Source organism: Balearica regulorum, chromosome 10 (assembly GCF_011004875.1).
Source record: "Balearica regulorum gibbericeps isolate bBalReg1 chromosome 10, bBalReg1.pri, whole genome shotgun sequence".
In the NCBI taxonomy this organism is placed as follows: Eukaryota; Metazoa; Chordata; class Aves; order Gruiformes; family Gruidae; genus Balearica; species Balearica regulorum.
In genome coordinates, this window is record NC_046193.1 from 11,111,438 (window position 1) to 11,134,111 (window position 22,674).

Below are 22,674 nucleotides of genomic sequence, written 5' to 3' on the forward strand. Positions count from 1 at the left end.
AACTCTCCGGCACCTTAATCCATGGGATAATAACCACCGTGATGGCACAAGAGAAATCCATATTTTCTACTCTGCATGTTGGCAGCAAGTTCATTTTATTAGTCAGCAAATACTTGAAGATTGTCTTAGTTCGTCAAGTCACATGACTATTGTGGGTTTAGTTAGCCCGTGGACTCAGGAAAGCAACCACAGAAAAAAATTTTAGAGCTAATTAAAGAGATAAAAGGACCAAAGCTACTTACAGCTGCATTAAAAAAATCACTTTTGAGCAGTACACAGCAGACTGCTTCCAGCTCTGTAAGAGACGGGGACTAATTTGCAGAGATCGCAGAACTGGCAGAAGACCTTTGCTCCTCCTTCAGTCCCAAGACAAACCTCCCATGTACCATTAGGCAAACGGCTTCCCTCCTCCATAGGGTCACAGTTTCCCTGTGTGTCACCTGAAAATGGGAATGCTTACCTCGGAAAGATGCCGCAAGGTTTGATTCATTAACGCTTGCAAAGCAGTTTGCGATCAATACTGTAGAGGTAGCACAGCAAGTGTGCTGTTAAAGTCCTGGTTATCTGCTGGGCCTGGCCCAATCCCTTCTGAGGAATGTCTGTTGCAGAGCAAACGGGGTGTCCTCACAGTGTTCTACTTTAGAAAAATCCAGCAGCAGTGACATAGGGGCCAGAGCCCGATTTGGCATCTCTGCTGCCTGCAGCGGGAACCACCTCCGCTCCAAAGGGCAGCCCAGCCCAAGCCAACGCCAGGTACTCACCGTCACGCTCTCCCTCCTGTACACCAGTGCCAGCTCCCAGCTGAGCCTGCCCCGAGTCACTTCAGCACTCAATCTGCTGATAACTAGCAACAAAAGCGGCGTGGATAAATTTTCTGCCATTAGTGGACTGAACTGGCTTCATGTAGGGTGCACCTCATGCAAGGGAAGGAGTGGGTGAGGCAGGACACGGCCGCCCGGTCCTTGGGCTGGTTTAAGTTGTGGAAATGCAGACTAAGAGCAGGCGAACAGGAACCAGGGCTGCTGGGCTCTCCTCATATGATGCTGGAAAGTTCATTACCAGTTTTGTACCTTCATTTCCCCATCTGCTGGACTGTATCGCTGTTACCAATCCATCTCGCAAGAGAGGAGAGCCTGTGACATCTAGTTTATTAGTACTCTTAAGGTGCCCCATTAGATGCAAAGAGCTGCAGAAGAACCTGGTACCGGTTAAAACCCAGACTGGACAACAGAGGAAAAGCTTTGATTAGTGAAATGATGAGGAAAACCCTCCTGAACACACATGAGTTCTTTGGATGGGGAGGAAAGTACCCTCCCAGGTCAGCCCCAGGACTGTGGGTGCTGGGCACAGCAGCAGCTGGCAGGACAGAGCACTTCCTTGCCCCAGTCCATTCCCTTTAACAGGAGACCCACTTGCTGGGCTGTTGTGAGCAGTCATTAGTGGTGAGTTACAGAGCGTTCCTCAGCTCTTTTCCTAAAAGTTTCCTTTTTTCTTTCTTTTTATACAACATGAAAAACAATCAAAAACTGTGGGTGAAACTTCTTCCTTCCTCCACTGCAGAGCGATCCTGGCACCACCTATCACATACCTTTGTTACACAGAGGATAACCTCACACCAAGTTCCCGTGTCACTTGCTAGCTTTCTTGGCATGACCCAACAGTTGTGTCATGCAATAGTTGTTTGTGATGAGTTTCTGATCCTCTGTGGGAATGCAGCATTTTCTCAGACTGACAAGGCAAGATCCTTCCTGCCTTGGAGAACATACGGATCCTGGCACTTGGGAGGACCAACGTCAGCAGAGAGGTCCTTGCTATCCAGGCTGGACGCCATCTTTTGGCACCGATGACAGCTACCTTCACAGTGGCAGGATGAAGGTAGAAAGATGGTGGTAGGAAAGTGGTAAATGGAAGTATTGAGCGGTGGCTCTTGTGTTTTGCCTGACCATACAGACATACACATGCACACCTTACCACCAGAATAAACACATGGAGAAACCAGAGCATGGTGCAGTGAGCAGCCCAGCACATGTAATTTCAGTAGCCTATGAAGAAAACTGTATTCCTCATCTGAACACTTAGTTGATAATATCAAAACCCAGTGAAAACCCATAAAAATGGATCAATTGGAAACCCAATGCCAATCATTCCCAATCAGTAGCATTGCTCTGAAGAAATCCATTCTCTGCCCTTGAGGGACCTTCACACAGGTGAGCGAATCCCTAAGGTTATAATGACAGGTCTTAAGACATCTACCAGTGCAGACACCTCAACCTATTTCATGCAGTCATCCCTCTAAACCAGGAAGTAAGAATGTCTCCAGCTTTGATTTTCTTCCCTTTGTGACATCTAATCTCTATTTACTAATCTTCCTGATCCAGTTAGAGACAATAAAACATGGTATGTCTCACACCATCTCTTTGCTTTTGTCCTTGGACCAAAAGGGACCCTCCCTTTCTCTTCTTAGTCCATAAAATGTCACAGTGAACAGAAATAGCAGGGATACAAAATACCTGATGGTTGCTGATTTCAGAAGGGACTGCGGAGAGGTCCAGGGAGCACGTTGGCTTAGCTGTAGTACCTACAAATCCTTGACATTAGCTGTGAATGTCTGATGTTCCCCGCAGTGCCTAATGCATTCACCCTTTTCCCACAGAGGCTGCTACTCCACCTCTGTCCGTCTGTGATATTAAAAGCTTGGGGAGAGCCTGCTCATTCCTCTAATACTTATCCAGCACATCTCAGCTCTTCAGAGTCCTGCAGTCCCTCCTCCTCATCACTGGGCACAGCCCTGGGACCCTCCTTTGCCTCTGTGCCCACAAAGAGGTAGCACCCGCCCACAGCGGCTGTACTGGCCAGTGAAACCTGACTGTCCGGAGATCCCTACATAAAGCTGTCTTCTCTCAACTAACTATGCAACGCTTTCCTCTTGTCATCTTTGGCTTTCCAGACCAGCTTCCTCAAATTATCATTATAATGATCTAACTTACTAAAATAAAAAAGGGGAACTAAAATGCAGTAAACACACAGTATCTTGCTTGTGTACTCCAAGCTTTGTCACCCTTTGATTTGTCTTGTCTAAAGCAGATTCACATTCATTAGAAATCTTCTGCTATTGCATGACCACGTATGCATTTCCACTGGCAAGAGTATAGCCACAGTCTTTTGCCTGCCCTCTGATCCCTGCCTGCAGTACAAATACCGCTCCGGTAATCTACTAATGCTTTCACCTTTGCAATCCTCAGCTGATTTTGAAGTCATACAGCAGCAATACGTGATAGCACAAAGCTAGCTCTGGACAAGACTTGATCACCAGATACCAACTATAGGAAGCAACTGCAATCAGGTTATCTCCTGGCAGATCTCCAATCCGAGCTTCTGCTGAGGTGCAGAGGACACTGCATATAGCGCAAGGGATTACCAGCATCTCTACTCGCTGATAAAATGCAACTGCTGGAGGTCAAACATCTTAAGAAAACAAAGCACTGATAAAGGGTGTAAACACACCTATTGAAGCCACAGTGGGTGGGGGCCAGCCTGTAGTGCTGCAAAGCCTGATTCTGCCTCCTCCTCTCACACCAGACACTGGAGACATGAGCACATAAAAGAAATGGCTTTGGACTTGTTTGACAGCTTCCCCCTGCCCAATAGCAAGAGCCACAATACCACTGCAGAGTTGTGATCCCTTTGATACTGGGAGGTGGCGGTGCTGGCACCTTCCCTTAGATGCCAGCTCACTCCCTGAGATGAGAAGGTCCAAATCTCTCCCTTGCTCTGCCTTTGACTCAGCCTCCTACAGAGGCTATGGCCAACATGCTGAGCACAGGGGACATCCCCTTAGGCAAGTGCCTACACTGGCCCTGGCAAGACAGGCAGGGAGGAACAACCACATGCTGCTGGATCATGGTGCGAGATGGGCACCACACGGCTTTGACCTTACCTGTTTGGCATCACTGTAGTTAGCTGGATCCTGGACTGGTGGAAGCCAAAGCCTATGGAAAGTTCAAGTGTGACAGGGCAAAGGGGTGTTTTGATGGTCCAGACTTTGGGCTCAGGGGCAGAGGGGCGTCTACATCCTATTTACGACCGTAATCCCAAGAGGCTGTCACACAAATAGTGACTGATCATCACTTGAGTCCTCTGCAGGACTCCCAGCTGACCTGCCCAGCTACAGAGGTTCTCCAACAACACCAGCACCTTCCCACTTTTACAGCCAGTGCTAAATACCAACTAATTAATTTTTTACAGCTGCGTTGGAGGTATGCCGGGTAATTTCATATGATTGCTCTCAGTACTCAAGTGGAGAAGATGATCCAGGGAGTGAAGTAACTTCCCTGAGGCCAAAGTGAGTCAGTTACTTTGTCAGATCTGGGTCCCTCTAAACACGGACATTTCTGAAAGGTTTTTTAAACTGTAGGAATGGTATAAAAATAGGTACAGATAGAGGTGCGCACAGCCAGCACAGAACTGCGCAGGTCTTTGCAGAACTGACCTTTCTTCAGGAATCAAGGTTTTGTTAGAGCAGTGTGTTACCAACGCAGCATGTTCTGTAAGCTGTTACTTAGCAAGCTCCGAAGCCTTCACAGCGAAGGTCTGGTGTCCCTGAGACCTCCCAGCTCATGACACTAGTGGGTTTGAAGCCACGGGGCCAGGCAGGACAGGCCAATGGCTGGCAGTGGCTGGAATGCTCTGCAGGACCCACAGGTTGCGTGCCACCGCTCCTCTCTGCATGGGGTGTTGTGCGGTGGGGTGGACCAGCCACGTGAGCTCTGCAACCAGGCGGTTTTGTGGCAAAGGTGGCCATGTCATGCTGTTGTTGTACCCAGAATGTGTCATGGGACAGGAGCCTGGTGCCACGTGACCGCTGTGAGCAGGACACTTTATGGGACAGGTGACTCGCACATCGCTTCTTCCCCAGCAGTGAGTCAGTGCCAAAAGGTGTCCCAAAGACGGCGCTCCATGGATAGGAACCACACTGGCTGCATGCATGGTCTCCAGGATCTGCAGGTCTATCCCTGATGCAAAGGGCCAGGGGTTGTCTGCAGAGGCCCAGGGAACTCTTCTGGGACCCCCCCCCCGGGGAAGGACATGGACATGTCCCGCAGTACAATTCCCTCCTCAAACACCAGCCACCTCTCTGCAAGCATGGGGTGCTGCGTATTAGCTTCAGATCTATCTGCCTCAGCTCTTTCAAGTCACAGATTTTTGCAATCCCCTCTTGTCTGCTCTAAAAAGAGAAGTAAATTCCGTATCAATAGCAACCATGAGAAGCCTGTATAATTTTGAGTGCATGTTTTCAAAGAGGGTGACAAAGATACTCAGCCTTGAAGGATAAGGGTGCGTGGGCAGTGAGGTTTACTTTGCTTCTATCTTGGACAACACTTTTCAATGCCTGGTGCCTCAGCAGCTGCATTTCTGACCCCAGGGAGTTATGACTCACTGTTTGCAAATCCCTGAGCCACCAAACTGAAGGTATGCCCCGCAAAGCACAATCACTTAAAGCTGAAATGGTTATAGGTGGGTGTCAAAGCCTCAATACTCTGTTCTAGTGGTCACGGCTGGTTCCATATCCCTACCTGAATTTCTGGCAAATAGAAAACAGCACCTCTTACTTTGTTTAGATGAACAGAATCTCTCTGGATTTGTCTCCTTCAGTGAAGTCCTCAGCCAACCTGAGAGCAATCAGGCTACAAAAGATGCATTATCCCATCTACACTAGCACAACACCAGCCTGAGGAACGTCTGCTTTGCCCAATCTGCACTCCTGCCCTCTGCCAAATTGCTTCAGACCCCGGGGCCACCCCAACATCAGAGCCGGGGCTGGTCTGCTGGGCAGGGCAGAGGCTAAGGCTGCCTTTTAGCCTGCTTTCTGGGTGATCTGTGCGGGGCTACTGCCTGCCACCCTTTCCGTTGGAGTGGATACCTGTGACTTGGGGAAAAACAATGCAAACACCATATCGGGCATTTCTTAGGTAGGAGAACTGTGTGTGAGAAGCCTGAGACCTGCCAGTAAAGAAATGAATAAGAAAGAATGATCTTTTATTCTGAAGTGTTTTTTTTTCCTCAATCGTCAGTGTTTTTCTTATCAGGAAAGAATGGTTGCATTCACTGCTGCAGGCCAGTGCTGTTCACAGGGGGTTAATGCTCCCTCTTACTGGGTCACACATCAAACAGCCTAAAGTGGGAAGTAACCACCACCAGCCATCTGGCAGGGCACTATGGGATTGTCTCTGGGGAAGGGGACACTGTGGACCACCATGTACATGCACCCGTGGTCCATGAACAGCCAGGCTTGGGTCAAAGGTTTTGATTGAGCCTGGCAGGGGCACAGGGGCAGCCTTTGCAGCAGAAACGTAAATCCCAGCTGGTACTTTGCAGAGCACCATCCAGGGAAGTCCCCACCCACAGATTCCAAAATTTAGTAACTGGTGAGAAACCTGCATTATCTCAGAGCAAGCACAGCACAAACACGGGGCTCCTGGAGGAAGCAGAAGGCACAGCAAGAGCTGCCACTCTGCAAATGACCCCCCCTTGCTGCTGTTAGCGGGATCTTCAACTTCCCACTGCCTGCGGCAGATCTGCAAAACTGAGGCTTTAACATCCAGGTTTAAAGTCTACGTGAACAAGAGGCTTCCAAGGTAGATACATCAGCAAGCGCTTTCCTTTCCAAAAACAAGCTGAGAAACAGGATGCGTGCAAAGAGGATTCCATGCAAAGATGGAAACACAGTTATTGTGCTGAGAGTGGCCAGTGACAACTCCTTGCTGGGCTGCACTGATGCTGAGGAGCAGATTGTGGCCGTGGGACTGTGCTGTTCTGTGGTGGGTCCTGGCACCACATTTGCAGGACCTTAAAGGGTCAGAAGGAAGAATACATTACCACTTGTCTGAGAGACTGGGCACTAAAGCACTGTGGTCCCATGGCACCCAGGCACTGCGTTACTGCACAGCCTTTCTCTCACGTGGGGGAGACGTGCCACCTCTCTCTGTCCTTCACCCTGGGGACAAACGCCACCTCCTACAGCAACCCCAGGAGATGCACTGAGCACCCCAGAGCCTGGCAGTTTGACAGGCCTCCGATGACATCGGGATGATACAGTGAAGCCTGCTGATCCCCGCAGCAGATCCCTGTTAGGTGCTCCGTTACCCCGCAGACTTGGGTGACTTTTGCCCATCACAGCTAGAAGATGCATCCAACAGGAGCCTGTGGGAAGGGAACTGGGCCCTCCATTAACTGTTATTACAAATGTGAGAGCTGCAGTGAAGGGGGCGTTTGGGCCAGCAGCGGCGGGCAGGAGGTGGCGGCAGCCCCACCGCCCCCGGGCAGGGCTTTCCCCCGCGCCGAGCCATTTCCCCCCTGAGCCGAGCGCAGCCCCTGCGCCACCCGCGTAGCGCACGTCATTCGCCAAGGGGCGGTGCTACGCTACCGCGCCATTGTCGGCACCGCCCCCCTCGGCGGTCCCCGCCTCCGGTGCGCCTGGGCGCCCCCCGGCGGCGTCGTGCGGACACGCGGGGACACTGCGGGGAGCGAGCGAGTGTGGGACGCTGCGAGGCACAGCAGGGAGGGGGGCACTGCAGGGGGGTGAGGGGGGTAGACAAGGCTTTTTGCTACCGCACAGGGCTAGGAACTAGCTCCAACTCCAAGCCCGGGGTGGCAGAAGTGGCAGCACAGCTGCAAAACCCTTCTGTTCCGGCTCCGAAACCTACCGATGCCAGGCAGGATCCCAGCACACCTTGCCCACATCAGGGAGGCCGGCACCAACCACACGGGTGCTCCTACCGTGGAGCGTGCAGGTTTCCACTGGATGCTCTTTCGCTGCATTTATCCCTGTGTTTTTCTGCCAAACACGGGTGCTGTTGTCTCCACCGCCTGCCCTGGCAGGTTGCAGCCCTGGGGCAAATGAGCAGCTCGCAGAGGTGTGAGCCTGTGCCAGGCCCTGGCAGGAGGAGCTGAACACAGCCAGTTTGCCATGCAAGGGTGCAACTCAGCCCCTGCCCCACGAGCCACCATCACCCTTTTCTGCCCAAGGCTAGGACCCCCAGCTGCCTTCTCTGGAGTATGGAAGGACAGCAGCTTCCCTGCTGTTCCCCCTGGTTGTCTGTGAAAGGCAGCATTTGTCTTTTCAAACCCTTTCCTCCTTCATCTCCTCTGGTTGCAGACACTGATCTGCCAAAAGCATTTTCAAGCTGCAGTGCAATGCGGACAGGCCACTTTAGGGTTGATTCGAACGGGGTCTTGTACCCAGGTCTTGTCTGCACTGGGAAGTACTTCAGTGGCAGCCCAGATCACAGACTAATTATCTGATACAGTTAAAACAGCACTGTTCCCTCTATCCAAAACATGCTCTGATCCTGTAAAATCCAGAGCCACTCGAGCTGAAGCAGGTCTCCTCAAGTGGGCAACATACCCATTCTTTGCTCAGGCTCCACATTTTAACTGCACACACATAGCAGATACCTGCCATTAGTGGCCCACCAGTGCCTGTCTATGGCTATTTCAGTTATGTTTCTAGTAAGCTTTAAAAACAGACTTAAAAGTACTTTTTATAGCGATGAAGTGTCCTCCTTGCTGCAATTTTTTCCTCCCTATTGTGACAATACCTGCAACACAGTGGTCTCACCTCCTTACAAGACTCACACTCTCCCATTTTCTTCCAGCAGGTTTTCCTGTGTGCTTCCCAATGCTTCCTGCAATTACTGTGCACAGACAGCTTTCTCCATTACATTTTCTGAGTCTCATGGTCTAATATAGAAAACTTTTTTTTTCTTAAACCCAGGAAGAAATTATTTTAAAGAAAGGTGAACATTGTAAGGGGGGCTACTGCAGATTCCTGAAGTAACTTGAAGAAACCCCAGAGGAGCAGCCCCTGAGCAGATGGCGCCCCGTCAGCACTGTCTCTGTGCGAAGGCAGGACACATTTCCAGGGCAGCCGAACAAAGCGCAGGAGCTGAGCCCCAACTAGCCCCCCCTCCAGGCCCACCACTCCCATGGAAATCACCAGCAAGCCACAAGCAAGCATCACGGTGTGTTTTGCTTGGCAGAGGCTCAGCCTGAGTTGTGCTGACTAGCTGAAAAATGAGGTTGTAAAAATAACAAAACTGGAAGACGACTTTTGGGTTTTTTCCAGCTGCTTTTCGAGGGCCTTAGCAAGGCCAAGTAAACTCTGCCATCACTCAGCTAGGGCGTACCAGGGCTGTCATGGCTGGAAACTGCAAAACCTTGTTCGGGATCAAATACAGAGAGAGAAGTGCCCTCTGCCTCCCGCTGGAAGCCAGAAGGCTGCCTTGATTTTACATGGACAAGATTAAACAGTGAAACACCAATAAAATCTGAAGCACGGAGTTTTTTCTCAGTCATCACGACAGCCATGTGCCTTTTTTTTTCAGGATTACTGTGAGATTTGTATTAAAATCTGCAAGCTAAGGTATTGCCAGGATGCCTTCTGCTAGACATACACTGTTTGATATCTCCTGCCCCTGACCTGGGCTCCTTGGAGAGCAACACATTATATCACAGTCCCTGCATAAACCTGGTGCAAGCTCCCTGCTGGTATGAGGATCGCACCAGGATAAGTCCTGTTCCTTGCTGCTACAGCCTTCAGTGTGCTCCTGTGGTCACAGCCAACCAGGTCCTTCAGGAAAACAACTTCTCCTTTCCTCCTTGAGAACAAATTGCTCTGACAGATGACAGAGCTCTGAGTTTGGCATCAGCCCTGTAAAAACAGAAGAGTGTAGTTTTTTTTTTCTGGTGTGCAGTTCTGTCCATGGCTTATTCTGCCAGAGGCATTTATTAGACCACTCTTATCCCTCTGCCCTGGCAGATGGCCTGGCTGGCACTGGCTCCATCGCGGCTGTTCCCCTCCCACTGCTCGATGTTCCTGAGGGTGACATGCTCTCTCCACAGCACATCGCCAGGAGCTGGGGCTACACCAGTGCCTGGACGGCAGCGGGTCTGGTCACCTCTGTCATGCTGCTTCCCCACCTGCATCTCTCTGGGACGTTACTGCTGGAGGGGCACATTCCTCACAATTGGAGAATTAAAAAGACCCAAATATGTAAAGAGAGAAAAAATAGGTGACTGTGGACTCTGGCTCTTGCTGCTGCTTGGCACTGGCCAGATCCACACGCACGCACCACAGCCTGGTTAGGCTGGCAGCGGGCATCGCAGCACTCCTCACACACAAAAGCAGCCTCTCCCTGCTTGAACATGGCCTGCAAGCTATCCCAGCCACCATAACGGGCACACCCAGCCAGGGACCCTCTATCCCCACGTCAGCCATTACCTGAACCCATGCATGAAGGAGTAACAGCCCAGCACCGCTCAGTGCAAGCTTAAAGGTCTACATGACATGCAAAACAGCAGCGAGAAAGACCTGCAGAGCCAAACTCATCCTTGAAGCAAGTCTAAAGGCAGCAGCGTTTCAACCCACAGAGAAATTTAGCCTACGTGGTAGGGCTGAAGTTTTGGAACAGATGCTACACAAGCTCGGCATGACTCAATTATCGCAATTAGAAATGGATGTGAATGTGGGGTTAGCGTATAACAGCCTGATTCAGAGCTTGCCAGGGTCTGGGATGGGTCAGATGTTGAAACTTTTGCATTTGCCAGCAAGCTCAGATCCAGACTCTGGGCTGAACCCACTAGAGAGCAACCTTTGGCCTGGGATGTAACGACTGAAGCTCAATTATCTCCAGACACAAGGGGAATGTGCATTTATTTCTTTCCTTCTCTTTGCCAGGAGAAACTGCCCTGAGGGAGAGAGGGGAAATAAAGGCTGAAGCTGCACGTGTTCTTAAAGATGCAGCCTGGAGTTCATTTCTTCCCTGTGACACGGAGACTGGGGTTGAAGGAAGGACAGTGACAGCCACGCCTAGCAGAGGAACTTTCCACAGCAAAACTAACCCAGACAACTGGAGGGAGTCCCCAGACGCAGCACCGCTGCCCAGCCTTAGATCAGAGCTGGCTGTTTCGCTCAGCCCTCCATGCTCCATGTTTGTTTCTCCCTGAACCTGCCCACCCAGCTCCATGGCCCAAAGCCTGGCTCTTTGGGAAAAAAGGCCAAGATAAACACGCTTTTCCTGGAGAGCAGAGGGACCTGGAACATTTCCCTAGCTGGAAGCACGAGGCTGAAGACCTGAACACCCATCCCTGCGACCATCTCCTGCTGTGCTGCTGGAAGATAGCCCTGCTGCTGGCAGGGCCAGGTGCCAAATTCACAGGTCTGGTGCCTAAATAAATCAAAGGGAAATTAAAGTCATTTGCCAAGAAAATTTCCATGATAGGAATTGGGAGGAGCGGGAGGGGGGAAAGGGAAGGCCAGTTAAGAGGTGATGGTGTCTTGAACATAGCACACCAGGAGACATCCCATTTTATTTAGTCTTTGCCAAGGGGCTATTTGAGTCCAGATCCAAACTCACATTTAGGAAATCCCCTTCCGATACTTGGCAATCTCAGGCCAATTCAAAGAATTATGTCCGTGACTCATATTAAGATCTTAAAGAAAAGTTGAGTCCTGGATCACATTATGCAAACATGAAAAGCCTGTTGTCCCACAGCGCTCACAGGCAAAAAGCCCTGCTCCGGCAATCACGGCAGATAACATCCGTTTCTTGCTTTTATCTGCTTTAGATATTTGGGAATAAAGTGTCAATCACCTCTTCCCCAGTCATGTGTTAAACCAGTAACGTTTTCCTTTCTCCAGCTCTCTTTGCCTAAGTTAGCTCAGGACGGGTTATTACCATGCCTCGACTGCCTGCAGCACTTCTACTCTAGCATCATTTAGCTGTCAATTATCAGTGGTTTTTAGCAGAAGATTTAGATTCAGCTTAAAATCTACTTGTGTAAAACCTCGCCCTACAGAACAGCAGCAGTCCGTATGCCAGCGAGACAAACTGTCCCAATTTGTGGCTCATTTATTCAGCAGGCTAATCAAAAGCACCGTAACAGTAACACCATGTCTGGTGCTAAATCTCAGTGCTGGCCATGCTGACTGCCCTTCTCCAGTGCCATCTCACTTGGGGTGCCACCACCAGGCCTTAAGCTTTTGGCCACTGGAAGCCACTGCTGTCAGAGCCCTGGCAAGAGCCAGCTTTGGCTAAAAGCGAGGAGAAAACTTCTGCGTGCAGCGGCTGGAGGAGACTTAAAAGCACATGGATGGCCTGACCATCCCGAATTATTTGTTAGAACTACTTTTTGCTCCTTTTCAGGCTCCGCAGCGGTTTTCCACAGCGGGGCCGAGAAAGCAGCCACCGCCCCTCTGGCGCTTGGCAGGCCCGAGGCCTGGCCAGGCTGGGAACTCAGCAGGGGCGCGGGCCCCGCCGCACCGCAGGAACCTGGGCGCCCTGGGCGTCGCAAAGCACCCGGGGAGGGAGGAGGCCGCCCGGGACAGCGGGAAGACAGAGCCAGATGGGGGCTGTGGAGGGGCCGGGCCCGCCACAGCCGCGCCTCCAGCCCAGCCTCTCTCCTCAGGCTCTCGCGTGGCCGCCCCACCTCGCGGGGGGAACTCGAGCGCCGCTGGGCGCCGCCATCGTGAACCTCGTTCCTCACTGGGCGCCGCCATCTTGTGCCCTCCCCGTACAGGGCGGGCGCCGCCATCTTGTGCCCTCCCCGTGCGGTGTGTCGGCCATGGCGGGGCTGCTGTGCCGCCTGCTCCTCTGCCTGGCGGCCGCCGGGGCCGCCGCCGACCTGCTGCTGGAGGAGGTGCGGCGCTCCGTGGACCTCAGCACCCACCTGGCCAAAGTCTCGGCCGAGCTCAGCCTGGCAAACGCGGCGGGCGGCACGGCCGCCTCAGCCTTCCTGCTGGCGCTGGAGCCCGGCCTGGAGCCCCGCCTGGCCTACCTGGGCGTGCAGGTGAGCTCGGGCCGCGAGGGGAGCCGGCGTCCCGCTCCTCGGGGGTGAGGGAAGGGGCCGCGGCACGGCCTCGGGCGCAGCCCGGGCTCGGCCGCCCGTAGGGACACGTAGGCACAGCGCCGCGCTCCCGGCTCCCGCCGCCCTGCGGCCCCGGGCGCTGCCGCCTGTGACCCGCCCTCCGCACGGGCTCCGCCGGCAGCCGGCGTGGCGGTCGGGGAGAGGCTTCTTCGTCCGGCGTCGAGCCAGCGCTGGCCGCACTGCTCCTCTAGTGCTCCCACTGCCTTGTAAATACTGAAGCTAAGGGTTTCTGTCGTTATACGGAACAAAGCGGGGGGAATGGCCGAGATGGTAAGGTCTGGGAAGCGATGAGGGAGTCGAGGGAGATGCTAATTAACGTCTCTACTGCTGTAAGGAGAGCAGCCGCAACCCCTCGGTGCTTGCAGGCCCGGGGATGGGGGCCCAGCCTCATACCCCACGGGACGTAGGTGCAGTAGGGCTCTTCTAATCCCAGGAGCATTTGCACTGATGACCTTTTTGCTGCCCAAGTCAAATTCCTGTGGCCTGCTCGCTCCCCAGCCACTGCAGAAAACATACAAGAGAAATCACAAAAATAGTTGACCGAGACTCTCATTTGTACAAGTTACAGTGGCTGTGCTGGCTTGGGAACCAGGCTGAGGGGAACTGGAGAGGTTTATCAGAAATCTCCAGTATCTGTTCTTGCACACTAAGCACACTGCAATTTGTATTAATGAAAAACATTATAGAAGGGCTATTTTTTTTTTTTAATAAAGTAGTTACTTATCAGCTTGTACTTTATGGGGGGCATCCCCGTAAAAAGTGGATAGGAACTGTAAGGAGTTTGCCCTGGACATGTTAAGTCTTTTAAACTTAACAGCACACTGATCAGTCTGTATTTCGGAACAGGTAAAGGGTGAGGAAGAAGAGGAGAACACCTTGGAAGTGAGAGAGACTAAAGTTAAGGGCAAAAGGTAAGTGTCACCCTCTTAGGTCAGTACCCAGAGTTGTGCACGGGTGTTCCACCATCATCCTCACAGTGGAGCAGAAATACTACCCCAGTCCCACAGACCTAGAGATGCTGGAGTTTTCTTGGTCCTGAAAAGATCCACTCTGTACTCAGGCTGCATCCTGGAGTGCTACAGAGCCAGGGAGCACAGTTCACACAAGCAGCCACACCCAATTCCTGCAGCCCAAGAGGCCCCTATAGGACTTGTTCCCTTCCCTCAGATGCTCTTCCCTTTGCAGAGAACCATGTGGGTTTAGATCTCTGCACTGAGCCCAGCACATACCTGCTTCTTACAACCACCCAAGGCTGCTAATGAGGGGAGAGCCTTAAAGGAGAGGATGTCTCTCTTAAATGCAATTATCTGCCTTCAAGTGGGCTCAGCTGTGCTTAGTCTCTTGTACCCAGTGCCTTAAGTAATGCCCTGTTCCTTTATTAAGGGACATCAGGTAAGAGAACATTATAGCTATGGGCATGCTCTTACGCATTGCTCCCTTTTGAGGTCTCAAATGATTGGCAGTGGTGATTACAGAGAGATTCTAAGTGCCCTTTGGCTGTGTCCCTAGAGCACTGCTCAGTTCACAATGTGGGGAGTACTGCAATGCGCTGGGTACTGTGGCCCAGCGCAGTCTGCTGCCTGCTGCAGGGAGAGAGGGTGCTGTCGTCTTTTGCATGAGGCTGTGCACTGCCAAGCTTGGGATATTGCGCATACGCTGCAAGACTGGGCAGGCGCGTGCTTTCTGAGCCATGAGAGCTGAGAAATAAAGGGTGCTTGTAAAGAGGGTCAGAAGCACAGCACTACTGGGTTTCAAGAGGACAGTAGCTGTAAGGTTAACTTGCTAAGGTAGACCATGGTTCCTGACATACCTGGAGGCCTCATGTGATCCTGCTCCTGGGCCACCAGGCATGACTTGAAGTCCATTCATTTCTGTCATCATCTTGGTCCATCTGGTGCATCCTTACAGGTTTGGTGAAATCTCGATCCTTTCTGTAGAACCTCAGTCCAAAACCACGCTCGTTTTCTGGCCGTTCCTTAGTTTCAGATCCTGTGGACAAAAGGCTGAACAGACTTTGTGGGAACAGATGCTTAAGATGTTTGTGATTTGTCTTCTGGACTTTTGCACATGCTTCCTCTGATTCAGACCATTCTTGTCATCTGGAGAAGAAGCTGCTGAAGCATGCTTTATAAGTGCAGAACTAGGCAGCGGAGTATGACACCATTCACTTTCCAAAATGGGAGCCAGGTGTTTTTGTGAAGCAAAGATTGTAGTGGTGCCTGGACACAGTTCACTCTTGTCCTGCTTCCCCACTCCAGAGTAAGCACACCCTCTGGGGTAAGACATCTGTATGCCTTGGAGGAGCAAATAAAATATTGGCCCCAATCAGACACGATATGTATGATATATGGGCTCCTATCCACAGGGGATGTTGCAGAGTTTGGATCTGATTACTCTGTTGAGAGTTCTCACATGACTTACCTGTTCTCCCTTCCAGTGGAAAATTCTTCTCTGTGAAGCTGCCATCTCCTTTGGCACCGGGAGCCAAGGTCCGTGTATCTGTTGAAATGGTTTTCACGCACGTCCTGCAGCCCTACCCCACCCACATCACCCAAAGTGAGAAGCAGTTTGTGGTCTTTGAAGGAAATCACTATTTCTACTCACCATACTTCACCAAGACGCAAACAACCCGGGTCAAACTGGCCTCTAGGAATGTGGAGAGTTACACCAAGCTGGGCAACCCTTCCCGCACTGAAGACATGATTGAATATGGCCCCTTCAAGGACATTCCCCCATACAGCCAGGTAATTGTTTGTACAAAGACGTTGTGACTCTGCTGAGAGCATCTTGCAAGCGTGGCACCCGCATCTGAGAGGCGGGAAAGTGTGAAGTGGAGGCTTTCATGTAAAAGTTGCAGGTCAAGCCTGAGTTGGCCTGCATGCAGGCTAGGAACATGTGCTCCAGTAAGGTGCTCCTGCTACAAATGTGATTGCTGACTGCTGCTTGGTGTCCAGAGAGCAAACCAAGCCAGTTTATGCGTGGTTCTGGCAATGGGGAACTGGCAATGGGGAAGACTGCATCTCTGTCATCTCCTTCACTGTTACAACTCAGCCAGACGTGCTATGAGTACACCCCAGGCACCCAGTACCCTCTGTGAACTGCGCTGGGGTGGCTCAAACCTTCCCACGCAGTCAGCTTTACCTCTCTGCAGAGTCTGTCAAGGAGGTTTCTCTGTGGGACATGGAGACAGATAATTGTGAGGGGACGTTGCTCCTTACTTATAGAATCATGGAATGATTTGGGTTGGAAGGGACCTTAAAGATCATCTAGTTCCAACCCCCCTGCTGCAGGCAGGGACACCCTCCACTAGACCACATTGCCCAAAGCCTCATCCAACCTGGTCTTAAACACTTCCAGGGATGGGGCATCCACAACCTCTTTGGGCAACCTGTTCCAGTACCTCACTACTCTAACAGTAAAGAATTTCTTTCTAACATCTAATCTAAATTGACCGTCCTTCAGCTTGAACCCATTACCCCTTGTCCTGTCACTAGACTCCCTGATAAACAGTCCCTCACCATCTTTCCTGTAGGCCCCTTCAGATACTGGTAAGCCACAATTAGATCTCCCTGGAGCCGCCTTTTCTCCAGGCTGAACAATCCCAACTCTCTCAGCCTGTCCTCACAGGAGATGTGCTCCAGCCCTCCGATCAGCTTCGTGGCCCTCCTCTGGACTCACTCCAACAGCTCAATGTCTCTCTTGTACTGGGGCCCCCAGAGCTGGATGCAGTACTCCAGGCTAGGTCTCACAAGAGCGGAGTAGAGGGGCTTCAGATCTAATAGCTTATCTTTTTTCCTTGTTAGGACACTCTGAAGGTGCACTATGAAAATAACAGTCCATTCCTGACCATCACCAGTATGACCCGAGTCATCGAGGTGTCTCACTGGGGGAACATTGCAGTTGAAGAGACGGTTGATTTAAAGCACACAGGAGCAGTGCTGAAGGGGCCTTTCTCCAGATACGACTACCAGAGACAGCCAGACAGCGGGATCTCTTCTGTCAAGTCTTTTAAGGTTGACATTTTGTATAATTTATTTGTTTTTACTGTGGCTTCGCCCTTTCTTGCATTCCCAGAGGGAAAAAAATAGAGTTGTCCTTTTCCTTTGCCTTTTCTTTAGTAACCATACCCAGGTAATAAGGGAATATTAAAGCTCTGATCTGTTTGCAGAGAAGGCTCATGCTAGATGGGAATAACTTTATGGAGGTAGAATTAGGAGATTGCATCTGTTGGCCAAACAAACCGCATATACCGGGGCATGTAGTGTTTCTCCACACTCCCACTCCTCCAGTCTCAGGGGCCCTCTAAAACCCTTAATCCCTGTGCTGACAGCTCTCCTTTCTGTATTCGACTGTGCAAGGGCCATTCATTCTGTCCCCACCCTCTTATTTTCAGAGTTGCCTTCTCTGTCATATCCTCATGTTGAACAGTATTAATTGGAAACTCACCATTCATTCCTTGCTCACAAAGCACTCAACAAGAGTTAAAGCTATGCCTCTGCTAGCCAGATGTGAAAAGTATTATGTGTTTTCATCTGAACCAAAACCTTTCTCACTGCTTGAAGCCTCCAGGAGCCATTGTTGTAATTCTCTAAGGTGGTACAGCCAAACAGAAAGCTCATTTTGCCAAGCGTAAAGCCAGCAAGCTCAATGAGCTCTAGGGCAGTGGGCTGGAGTGAAAAGGGAATTGCTGTCCTGGTGGGCATGATGAGATCCCTTGCTGTCTGGGATATTTGAAACTGGGCTGGAGAAAGCACATTCATTTAGAGGCCAAGTGATTTTAGTGCTGGCAGCCGCTCCTGCGGCTGATTGCTTATAATAGCACAATTTTACCACTCACTGCAACTGAATGGCCATTTTGTCATCTCTCATGTGGGACCCTGATGCTTAACATTATTGGGTTTGCCAATTTCATTGAAAATAACTCCTAGCCAATGCACTGACTGCTGCTTCTCTCCGTACAGACCATTCTCCCAGCTGCTGCTCAGGACGTCTATTACAGAGATGAAATCGGAAACATCTCCACCAGCCACCTCCTTGTCCTGGATGACTCTGTGGAGATGGAGATCCGTCCCCGCTTCCCACTTTTTGGAGGATGGAAAACCCATTACATCATCGGCTATAACCTGCCAAGCTACGAATACCTCTACAATCTGGGTGGGTGGCACAGGGAAAAGGAATAAGAAACCTTCTCCTCTGTGTTTAAAGGTCATTGCTGTGCAGTAAAGAATTCAAAGCTGCGATATGCTGCACCTTAGCAACAACAGTTGCTAGATATTATTTCTAGAATATGCAAATCCACCTTCTTTTCTGTGCTTCCTTCAGGTTTTTGTAGACATCTGGTTAAAATATACTTGAGTGAGCTAGTGCCCCCTGCTGCACAGTGTACACATCGGAATGCTGCTCATGCTGCTGTTTAGAGCTGAGCTTCGAGGCTGCCCCTTGGTCTTTGAGGAATTGTAACCACCCTCTGGTCTGCACTCTCTTAGGTGATCAGTATGCCTTGAAAATGAGGTTTGTCGACCACGTGTTTGATGAGCAAGTTACAGACTCTCTGACTGTCAAGATCATCCTGCCAGAAGGTGCCAAGTAAGTGTCATTACTCCTGGCTTGTTACTGCAGATGATGCTGTGTTGGTGGCAATTCTCCAGCCTGCTCTAATGGCCTGAGGACAGTGAAACAAAACCATGACTGTGCATGTAGAGCAGACCTTGGAACACAGCTTTGCTTCCTTTTAGAGTGTTGTTTAAACTGCATAATTGGCCTTGTGCTAGAGGCAGTGGTTGGCCAGCCAAGTCCCAGGTTACATCATCTCAAATGCTGTAGAGTCATAAGGGACTCTGGCTTTATTCACAGGAATATCCATGTGGACAGCCCCTATGAAATCAATCGTGCTTCAGACGAGCTTCACTACACTTACCTGGACACTTTTGGACGTCCAGTTATTGTGGCACACAAGAGCAACCTGGTGGAGCAGCACATCCAAGACATCGTGGTAAGCGTGGCCTCTCTGCATGGTTTGCCTGAGCAGTTGTGCCTCCTCTGTATTCAGTGGCACAGTCAGAACACCTCTGTCGGGTTCCAGAAATACATACTTGCTGGACTGCATGGCCAGTTCCGCTGCTGCCTGAGGAGAGGAGTTCTCTCCCATAGTAACATGCGTCACTCCTCAGTGTTTCAAACTTCTCTTCTAGGTTCATTACACCTTCAACAAAATCTTGATGCTGCAGGAACCTCTGTTGGTGGTTGGAGCTTTTTACATCTTGTTCTTCACTGTGATCGTCTACGTGAGGCTGGATTTCTCCATCACTAAGGTGCTGTATGATGAAGGGCTCTGTGGGAGCATTAGTGGCTTACTCAGCTGGTGGTTGGAGATTTTCATACCAGTAATTCTCACTGAATGTTCCTGATGATTCGATATCTTACTAAATGCTTAAATGGAGTCCTGATTTTATGCTACCTGAGCATTGATACTCCTGCATGGCTTGAACTGGTATGCTAAGGCTAACCTGAAAAGGAATCCCTCCCAGAGAAGCAGGGATGTCCACAATTCTCCTTCTGCAACATTTTAACTTACTTATCGTTAAGCTATTTGTTGGGCTTGGCTGGGTGCTGAAAGGTGCTTGCCCTAGTCAGTACTTGTACCATTCACCTAATTACTGTCAGTTGACTTAATTGGAAAGGGAGCAGTTTCTGTAACGGTTCTGTGGCAGACTGCAAGCGTGGCTTGATGCAGATCAAAGATACGACTGCTTTGATCTTCCCTTCTGTCCTCTTGCAGGATCCAGCTGCTGAAGCTAGGATGAAAGTTGCCTGCATCACAGAGCAAGTGCTCACTCTGGTGAACAAGAGACTTGGGCTGTACCGTCACTTTGATGAAGCAGTGAATAAATACAAGCAGTCACGGGACATCTCCACCCTGAACAGCGGCAAAAAGGCTTTGGAGACGGAGCACAAGGCCCTGACAAATGAAATAGCTTCTCTGCAGTCTAAACTGAAGACAGAAGGCTCTGACTTATGTGATAAAGTAAGAAATTCCAATTTTTTTTTTTTAAGCTTTCCTATTCTTGGCTCTTATCAAGTATTCTAGGTGAGTTTTAATTTGGGGTTTAGTTTCTGCAGCCAATATATTTACTTTTCTCTTCCTCCGAATATGGCTTGATCCTTGCCAGGGGGTGCAAAGATCAGTTGAGTCTTTTTGCAGTAATCTTGGTTATGCAGCCCTGTAAGTGCTGCTGGTAAATAGCTGCTTGTGCTGTTTCTTAAACAGCCCTTGAACCAGCTGCACGAGTACAGATTAATGCTTTTGTAACAAAATCCTGATGCTTCTCATTGAGCTCATGGCAGTGACACTTAGGCAAAAATGGAAACTGTCAACACATTATCAGTTCTGACTTTACTACTGACACCAGACAACCCAAAATCTTCTCCCTCCTCTCTTCTCTTCTTGCACACGTGAATTTGGTGCTGACAGAATTTTGGTAACATGATGCTCCTCAGGGGGTATTTTGCTGTACCATGTTGAAAGCCGTGGCACAGTGTGCACGCACCCACTGTCCTTTCCTCCGTCCACTCTATTTCAACACTTCCTTATCTGGAACAGCACTTAACCCCAAGTGAGGGACACTTTAGTCTCTAAGGTCCATTCAACCAACAGCTACCTTGCCTAATCTGTTACTAACTCGAAGAGTAGCTCTGTCATTACAGACCAGCTTCTTACACCATCAACGTTAACTGTAGGGACAGAGCTTCTAGCTGTCACAGTTGCAATTTAGCTTGAAGCCTTCAAAATCTATCATTAAACACTTTAACAGTCATCGCACCTGTCTCCTGCCAGTATGGCTCCTGGGTCCTCAGGGCCTTTTTATCTGCACTGCTTAATTATCCATTCATGAAATGTTCCTCATAATGTGATGCCAAAGAGAGGTGATGGCTCAGGAGGCAATACTCAGGGACTGGAGATGTTTCCACTTAGCATTGACTTCATCTTTTGCTCCACCTTTACCATCTCTTCTATTACAGCTTCACTTTAGGGCTGTTTTTTTTGTCTCCTCTAATACTCCCTTTGTTTCTCACTCCTATAAGGTAAGTGAGATTCAGAAGCTTGATGGCCAAGTCAAAGAGCTTGTTCTGAAGTCCTCGGTCGAGGCTGAGCGGCTGGTAGCTGGCAAGCTCAAGAAGGACACGTACATCGAGAATGAGAAGATGCATTCCAACAAGCGCCAGGACCTGGTCACCAAAATCGACAATATCCTTGATGCACTCTAACTGTCTGGTTTGACAGCTGGGTGGAAGGGAGAGGTATGGAGTGAAGTGAGAAGCCTGGGAGTGGATACACTTTGAGCCAAAACTCCTTCCCAGCAAAATTAGGGGAAAAGTTGATGTGAAATGTCTGAAAGTATGTTTTGGTTTTAGGTTTTTCTGTAGAGCCTGTCTGCTCAGCAACATGTGCTGTGCAAGGGACCACGACCTGATGCTGTTTGGCTGGGTAACAGGGTTTCTTTGCCAGAGGTGGGGCTCAGCCAGGTTATAAAACAGTCTCCCACTTTCGGTTTTCCCTGCATAAATGTGCCCTGACTAAACGCACACAAACAGCCAGTCTGAGCACAGGCATGCTCATGGCAAATCTGAATGTCGCATCTCCAGAAAGAATAAAAGATAACTTTGTTCTACTTTGAAATAAAACCGCCACTGCCTCGCCTTTACGTGTTGTGTAGGGGTGGGGGGGAGGCAGCGGTGCTGGGGCAGAAGGCAGGTGGGTCCTGTCCTGCCCACAGCCAGGCAGTGCAGATCCTGGAGACCAGACTTCAGCCCTGACTGCTCCTGCCTCCCATCAGCTGAGTGCCTTGAAGACAAAACTGCCTCCTCACAAGTCCCCAACCCAGGCAGGGGAGAAAGCCAAGCCCTTGTTCCCTACAGCCTCACAGGGAGAAAAAATACACAATGTGACCCCTCCTGCTAACCTGTCACCACATGCTATGCTTCCCTGCTGCATGTGACGGCAGTCTCTGCATCCCTTCTGCTGTCCAAGTAGGCCCTTGCTTACGCCTGGATACCCTGGGGTGTGCGTGCAATTCCCTGATAATTTCCATCTCATAGGAAATGTTTTCCTATACACCTCTACTGCACTGCTAAACACCCCGGAGCTGGCTGGAGGGACTGCAACATAGGCCTAGTCCAAGTGCACGGCTTATTGTTTGCCAAACCTGTTTGAGATCCCAGTACAGAAAGGCCCGGAGAAAAGCAGAATGGGGAATGTCCCTCTGCCTTTCTTCCTGATTCCTTGCCCTGAGGGTGGATGTTTCTGCAGGGCAGGGGTGGTTAAGTGGGGTGCAGCCCTCTCTCCATTGGACATCCGCGGCCACCTGTGGGAAGCACGCTCGGCTGAAGAGCTGGAGGCTGCTTACAAACCAGGCAAGGGCACGGCTACACCAGAGTGATCTAAGGCACCCTCAAGGGTACTAGTAGCAGAAGTGGCCATGCTGGGAGCAAAGGTGTGCCACGGTTCCTGTGCCGGCTCTGTGTGAGGCTTGGGGCAAACAGGCCCCCATGGCCTGGCGCTGTCTACAAGCCCTGTGCCTGGACCTGTTCGTGTAGCTGGACACCTTCCAGCCCTTGCCAGGCCACCCACACTGCCTGTCCCCGGCTCGCGTAGCCAAGGTGTCTGTCACGGACGCACTGTTCCTGTTCTTTACTATCCCTCTTACCTTGGAGAGGCTTCTTATCTTGGATAGAAGTTGTCCTTATCCTCTC

The 22,674-nt window shown here is 50.6% G+C and overlaps 1 protein-coding gene across 1 annotated transcript; it reads left to right on the forward strand.

Moving 5' to 3' along the window:
* The first annotated feature begins 12,452 nt into the window (after positions 1–12,452).
* Positions 12,453–21,606, forward strand: RPN1 (ribophorin I). Its single transcript, XM_075762097.1, has 10 exons — positions 12,453–12,846; positions 13,771–13,835; positions 15,362–15,668; positions 16,728–16,937; positions 17,886–18,078; positions 18,411–18,510; positions 18,778–18,916; positions 19,116–19,235; positions 19,703–19,948; positions 21,007–21,606. Exons 1-10 carry the CDS (start codon positions 12,622–12,624, stop codon positions 21,187–21,189), a joined length of 1,788 nt encoding a protein of 595 aa, XP_075618212.1. The 5' UTR covers positions 12,453–12,621; the 3' UTR covers positions 21,190–21,606.
* Positions 21,607–22,674: the final 1,068 nt, after the last annotated feature.